This window comes from Myotis lucifugus, unplaced genomic scaffold, assembly GCF_000147115.1.
Source record: "Myotis lucifugus unplaced genomic scaffold, Myoluc2.0 scaffold_51, whole genome shotgun sequence".
In the NCBI taxonomy this organism is placed as follows: Eukaryota; Metazoa; Chordata; class Mammalia; order Chiroptera; family Vespertilionidae; genus Myotis; species Myotis lucifugus.
The window spans coordinates 4,500,500-4,507,515 of NW_005871099.1; the positions used below are offsets into that span (position 1 = coordinate 4,500,500).

The 7,016-nt window shown below is 59.9% G+C and overlaps 1 protein-coding gene across 1 annotated transcript in view; it reads right to left on the minus strand.

Annotated features, from left to right (window-relative positions):
* Window positions 1–327: 327 nt before the first annotated feature.
* SSPO (SCO-spondin) overlaps window positions 328–7,016 on the minus strand; it is a 21,787-nt gene continuing 15,098 nt past the window's right edge. Inside the window, 17 exon segments of the mRNA XM_023753811.1 lie at window positions 328–482; window positions 704–722; window positions 724–836; window positions 1,413–1,583; window positions 1,741–1,787; window positions 2,993–3,239; window positions 3,545–3,721; window positions 4,064–4,186; window positions 4,276–4,458; window positions 4,544–4,683; window positions 4,783–4,936; window positions 5,059–5,101; window positions 5,103–5,291; window positions 5,376–5,467; window positions 6,234–6,356; window positions 6,359–6,468; window positions 6,924–6,979. Coding sequence (XP_023609579.1) covers window positions 328–482; window positions 704–722; window positions 724–836; window positions 1,413–1,583; window positions 1,741–1,787; window positions 2,993–3,239; window positions 3,545–3,721; window positions 4,064–4,186; window positions 4,276–4,458; window positions 4,544–4,683; window positions 4,783–4,936; window positions 5,059–5,101; window positions 5,103–5,291; window positions 5,376–5,467; window positions 6,234–6,356; window positions 6,359–6,468; window positions 6,924–6,979 — 2,142 coding nt within the window.

Genomic DNA, 7,016 nt, shown 5'->3' on the forward strand with positions numbered 1-7,016 from the left:
GAAGCTTGTTATCAATACAACAAAATAGCATACATATCAAAGTGCATATATATCAACATATGTGTAACTCCATCTATTGAAAAAAATCCTTACTATTAACCGGTACACCCAGTAGGTGTTCGATAAATAACACAAGAGAACAGAGCATTCAATCAGACATGAATCCTAAAGACCTTCTAGGCCTATGACCATTTCACAAATGGAAAAACAGAGGCCCAGGGAGGCATGAACGTGACTGGCCCAAGCCACCTGCCTGTTGCTGGCAGAGCTGGGCCACCACCCCTGAGTTCAGCGCTCTCTCCTCAGTCAGCTGTTCTGAAGACCCCCTCAGGGTCTCCCTGTCTCTAGCCCCATACCCTTGGCTCTGACTCTGCCCAGGCCCCGCCTGTCTTCCCAGTCCCCAAGGAGCTCTGCACAGGAGGCAGGGCCCTGGGCACAGTCCAGCCACTGCTTGTCGCTGGGACACACACCAGGCATTGGGCCTGAGGACACAGAAATTGACAGCCCAGCCCAGACTCACTCAACTCTCCCCCAGGCTCCCAACCTGGGAGAGGTACTAGCTCCCGGTACAGCCGGGGAGGTCACAGGGCTGCACAGGAGCTCAGGAAGAGGGGTCCCTGGGGTTGACAGGGCCCTGGGTCAGGTGGGGATGAGAACTGAGGGCATGGGTGCAATGGGAGAGGTGAGTCCCCAGGGCCCTCACCTGCACAGGGCTGCAGGCCCACAGGTGGAGAAGTCCACAGGGCTGTTCGGGCCAGTGCCTCGGGTGCAGTTTCGGAAGCCACCACCACAGGGCACGGAGCACAGAGACCAGGGGCCCCACTCCCCACTGGGACCTGGAGTCACCCCTGATCACTGTGGGCCCTGCCCTCTGACACCCAGCCCACCTTCTCCTCCCACCTACACACCTGGGCACTTTCTCCCCTGGATCCCAGACACCCTAGATCCGTGGTCGGCAAACTGCGGCTCGCAAGCCAAATGCATCTCTTTGGCCCCTTGAGTGTGGCTCTTCCTAAGCCTTAGGCGTACCCTAATTAAGTTAATAACAATGTACCTACCTATATAGTTTAAGTTTAAAAAAATTGGCTCTCAAAAGAAATTTCAATTGTTGTACTATTGATATTTGGCTCTGTTGACTAATGAGTTTGCCGACCACTGCTATATCACCCCCTCCCTTCCCTCATCCATCCCTAGGGGACCTCACACCTTCTCTGGAGGCTCTGGGATTTGGCCTGAAGCAAGGCTGGCCTCCAGGGAGGTCCCCTCTCAGGGCTCCCTGGGGACATCTTTGTGGCATCTCTTAGGGAGGGCCCTTGGACCTCTCTTGGGGTGCACAGGGAGTGGGAGGATTTGACTGGAAGTGTTCTCATCTCCTCTCTGGAGGGTTCCTGGACCTCGGTCCCAGCACTTACCTTGACATGGCCGCCGGCTACAGAATTCAGCCTCTATATTGGGGCCCTGGCATGCAGCACCCACAAAGGCTGCTGGGGGCGCAGTGCCTGCCCGGAAACGCCACCGGATCCCTACGTTGCAGCTGCAGCTGCAGAGACTCCACGGGGTCCAGGGGCTCCAGCCACAGGCCACTGCCAGGGTTGGAGTGGGGGGAGGGGCACAGTAGGTGTGAAAGCAGATCAAGCCATCCCTAGACCCCCAATTCCCTGGGGAATCATTGAGGACCCCCAGAGTTGATCTCTGAATGGGGTCAGCATCCCCTCTGGTCCCTGAGGGCCCTGCGGGTACCTGGGCAGGGCTTGGAGGTGCATGCCATCTCGCCAGAGTCACAGGTGCTGCAGAGAGAAGGCCCATGATGGCCACAGTCAGTCCCTGCCCCTGGAGCTCTGGGTACCTGCCCCAGGGGAGGCGGCTGGGCTACCATGTCCACCGCAGAGGACAGAACTGGGGGTCTGGGCAGTAGAGCGAGTTGCCCAAGTCCTACATGAATTTCACATGTGACCCAGGATTGTCACTAGGAGCATCAGCCCACCTTCTGTGAGCTCCCAGACGCCCTGGCACCAGGCAGCCCTTGATCTCGTGTTTTTATCAAGAAGTTACCTTTTCATACTTTATATTCCATTTGTATTTATTAAACAGTGTTTAGAACTTTGAGTGACTATCCTGGGACAGGTAGGAGCAATTTAGAGAGAGTAGGTCCTAACTTAATCTCCTGGGGAGGAAAATGGTGTACTTTTCTCCAATAAATGTTTTAAAGCCCACCTGTCAAAGAAAAACAGTCTGAGAGAAAAAATCAAAAGGTAAAGGGGCAGAGGGAGGAAGGATGACGGAGAAAATTGAGGGAGGAGCCGGATGATAAAAAAAAAATAAAAAGGAAAATGAAGAAAATGAAATGACATTGAAAGAAAGGAAAATGAGAAAAGAGGGAATGGGGTTAGCTTGCCCTCTGGTGGCAGGGCCTGGTATAAGCTTTGAATACTGGGTGTTTCTAGGTTTTGGATTAGAAATCAGTGGAAATTCAGGAAAGAGAAGCAAAAGTCATTGAAGGAATAGAAGCCCCTACCCAGGCTCTAGTCCAGTGATGGCGAACTTATGACACACGTGTCAGAGGTGACACGCGGACTCATTTTTTTGGTTGATTTTTCTTTGTTAAATGGCATTTAAATATATAAAATAAATATCAAAAATATAAATCTTTGTTTTACTATGGTTGCAAATATCAAAAAATGTCTATATGTGACATGGCACCAGAGTTAAGTTAGGGTTTTTCAAAATGCTGACACGCCAAGCTCAAAAGGTTCGCCATCACTGCTCTAGTCCCATCATAAATCGCTTCACTTACCTGAGCCTCAATCTTCCCATAAGTCAAATGGGCATGACAATTCCTTACAGACTCTCATTCACTCTGGCACCATGGAGGCATGCTGAACACACACTCCCACCCCCATCTCCAGTGCATGAGTCCACACCTGCTCATCTCTGGAGCCTCCAAGCCCCTGTCCCTCCTCCGCCACCTTTTGCCCTGACTCTGGTGGCTTACCAGTTGTTACAGGAGTTGAGGTGAGCCACTGCTCCCGGTTCGTAGACACACCTGTGCATCTGGCAGGGGCACCGAGTGCGGGGTAGGCAGCTGGCGTTGTGCAGGAAGAGGCCAGGGGGGCAGGTGCAGCCAGGGGCACAGAAGCTGATACATTCCACCCCTGGGCCTGCGCCAAGGCACAGCCGAGAGCTCGGACCCCCCTCTTGGCGACATTGCTCGGCTGAGCGGAACACCATGTCCCTGGGCACTGGGCTGGATGGAAAGACAGAGCTGGTCTCAGCAGGAGTGAAAGCAAAGGGCTGGGGAGGGAAGGACAGAGGGGAACCTGCATGCAGGTGACTGGTGACGGCCTGTTGACAGGATGGAGAAGCCGGAGGAGGCCCCCTCCCTCGGGCCACAGCTGGTACCTGGGCTCCGGTGGGTAGGAGCTGGAGGAGACACAGGAAATCCAGCAAAGTCTCTCTTAGCTCAAGAGAGGTGTGCGAAGGCGGGGCTAAGGAAAGGTCAAATCCCCAGGGACTGGCGGGAGAACAACTGGGAGGGACCGGGCACCCGTGCACGGCTGCGTGTTGCAGGCCCTGGTCTGGCTGTGGGGTCCCTGGCACTCGGCGTCCCGGGCAGCCGAGCCAGCTGCCCAGCCAGAGCAGCTGCGCCCACGTGTCTGGATGCCTCCATCACGGGGGGCTGAGCAGGTGGACCAGGGGGGCCACAGACCCCAGGTGCTTGGCACTGTCAGGAGGAGGCAAGTCCACATCAGGACAGGACAGAGACGTGCAGGGGATGAAGCACAGGAGGGGCTGGAGCCGTGTGGTATGCAGGGTCTTCACCAAAGCTCCAACCCCACAAACACCCACCCCTCCAAGGCTGCCCCAAACTCTGTTTCAGGCCAGGCCCACCCTGTTCATCTCACACGGGGCTTCCTGGGGGGAGGCTGGGGTGGGGAGGAGCTTTGGGACTGTCCCCTCCCAGGTTTGCTTACACCCTGCCCACAGGGTCATTCTTCTCCTTTGCTCCTCACCCACCCTGACACCCCAGCCACCCCGGGGGCAGGACATACCTGGGCACACAGGCCTGGGCACACAGGGCCGGAGAGGTGGGGGCTGCTGGGGCTCCGGAAGGACCACTGAATGCTGTGGCCCCCACAGGGCCCCAGGCATTCAGCCCAGGGGGGCCAGGGTGACCAGCCACAGTTCACTGAGAAAGGACCAAGAGTCAGGGGCCGGAGCAGGGGTGGGTGCCTGGCTGGTGGGACCCCTCGGTCAGGGCCAAGGGTGAGACCTCACGGGCACAGTCGGGGTTGGGCCGGCAGCTCCGGGGCTGCCCGTCTTGGCAGATGCAGAGCTGGCAGTCAGCCTTGATGTGCTGCCCAGGCCAGTAGCGGGCACCATCCAACAGGCAGGGGCACTGCCAGGGCCACACACACTGCCCCTCACTGCCCAGCACTTGTCCTTTGGGGCACCAGCAGCCTACGAAAGGCTCGGCGTGAGGCACCCCTGCAGAGAGCTCAGCTCTGGGCATGCCCACCACGCCCAGAGCCTAGAGGCCCCTCACCTGGGCCGCTGCAGGGCCGGTCAGCAGGGCACACCGTCTGATCAGAAATGTCATCACAGGTCAGAGGGCAGGGGGCACAGGGCCAGAACACTAGCTTCCCAGAGCAGGTGGCATTGGGGCAGCCATCCTGAGGGCAGGGCCCGGAGAAAAACAAGAACCAGAGGTCAGGGAGGGTGAGTGCTGGCAGCCCCTCCACGTTCCCCGCACCATTCCCTCCGCCCTTCCAATCACGGGTCTGGTTCCACTGGCGGGTGCTGTGAGGGCCCCCAGGCAGCATGACGCAGGCCTGGCTCCCATTCTGGGGTGGGTGGCACTGTCGCTGCCGGATCATGGTGCCCCTGCATGGCTCAGAGCACAGGGACCAGGGAGACCAAGAGGTCCACACACCGTCCACTGTGAGGAGGGACCCACAGGCAGGGCACCATGAGGTCTGGGTAGGAGCTCAGTGGCCTTCCTCACCCAGTCTCTCTGGGCCCCACCAACTCCACTGCCCTCCCAGGTGCCCGGCTCTTCACCTGGGCAGGCAGCCGTGAAGCAGGCCTGAGTCTGGTGCTCGGGGGCCGGGGCAGAGCTGCAGCACCGGGAGCCTGGGCGGGGAACAGTGGCGGCTCCGGCCCTGCACCCCAGGCCCACACGTGTGGCTGCAGGACCCCCACGGGCTCCAGGGTCCCCAGGCCCCACAACCCTGCTCTTCTGGGGAGAGCTCTGCCTCTCCTGCCATTTCACAATCAGGCTTCCCATCGCACACCTGGGGAAGGAACGGGTCAGGGCCCCTTTCTCGTTGGGTGGCACAATGGCTCTGCCCCCTGCACCACCACTCCCCACCCCTCACCAGCTGGAAACTGATGCAGAGGCCGTCTAGGCAGGAGTATTCCAGGCAGGGAACTCCTGTCCTGCTGGGGCCTCCCGGGACGGGCAGCCCCTCTGAAGGGAAGAGGAGATAAAACACAGTCAGGTAGGGAAAGAGAGCCACCCCCTGCCCCCACCCCACCAGCCTTGGCCTCCATCAGGGAAACCAAGTTCTATGCCACAGGCCAGCTCATCCTGGCCCTGGGGACAGTCAGAGCTGCTCAAGATGCAGGCACAGCTGGGGAGCAGGTCCCTGCATGGGGGCAGCTGGGTGGAGCCTGTGGGCACAGTAAGGGTACTGCTGTGCGCCTACCCCTCCCGTCCTCTCCCTGCAGAGGGTCTGTAGGGGGAGAGGGATTGGAAAGAGGCAGAGCCAACCTGGGCCCTGCACCTGGCTCAGAGATGCTTTGGGGAGGGGCCCAGGAGGGGCAGCCAGGCACAGGTGTGAACAGTAGCCTCCCCTACCCAGGGAGGAGGCTGGACGTGAAGGGCGGACTTGCAGGGGCACAAAGGGAACCCCTAAGTCTGGTGGGGAGGAGCTGGGGGTAGCCCTCAAACAGGCCCACTCCCCATGCCCAGAAAGCACCCCCCTCCCCTTTTATCATTTCTTGCCCAAATGTAGGCAAAGACAAAAGCCCTTTTCTTCTCTCCCTTGGGCCTGGGGGGAAGGGCAAGAGTTCTCAAAAAGTTTCATGAAAAAGATCAAAGGAGACTGATGCCCCAGACCTAAGTCACTCTCTAGCTGGCCACCCCAGCCGCAGGGAGCGAGGGTCCACTGGGGTTGGGGTGGTGGGGGTGGAAGAGATGGCGGGAGGGGCTGCGCAGGAGGACAAGGGCTCACCGCAGGCGTCTGGGCCCTCGGCCGAGCCGTCGGGGCAGAGGGGCACGCCGTCGCACCGCTGCGCGGGGGCCACGCAGTGTGGGCCGCGGGCACAGGCCACGTGGTGGCGCGCACAGGGCCCCCGCAGCCGCGCTCCTCGCTACCGTCCGCTCAGTCCTCCTCGGGGTCGCAGCGCCAGCCCCGCGGGGTGCTCTCGCCGCTGCCGCACGGGAATTCCACGGGTCGGCAGGGGGCGCTGCAGCGGCACCGCGCTAGGCCCGGCCGATAGACAGCGCTCCCCAGCCGGCCTGGCCCTTCCTTCTCCCCCCACCCCGCTCCGCTCCAGCTACAGGCCCGCCCGGTCCCTGACCTGAGCCCGGCCCTCCCCCCCCCTCCGAAACCTCCCCGAGTCCATTCGCTTCCCCATTTTGCCCTATTTTTTTTCCAAAAGCTGTCCCCCCTCCTCAGGGAATTTCCATTACCCCCCCCCCCCCTCAGCCCAGAGGGGCCTTGAACGTCAGGAAATAAGGTTTGGACTCTTTCAGGCCCCTCAAACACCTTCACTTCTTTCATTCTGGGGTCTTCAGGAGGCTGGGTCGGTGCTCTGTTCCTTCCAGTCCAGCACGTGCCCCAAATCCTCCCTCTGAGATGCCCTCCTGTCCCCCGACCCCCAGGCCTCCACACTCCAGCTTTCTCCCGGAGGAGACTCACCAGGGCTGGTGCTGGCCCGGGGAGCTGGTGCCGTCTCCCATGAGCCAGCGGAGGGACTGGGCAAGGTGCCAGCAGGAGGCGTGGGCAGAGAGG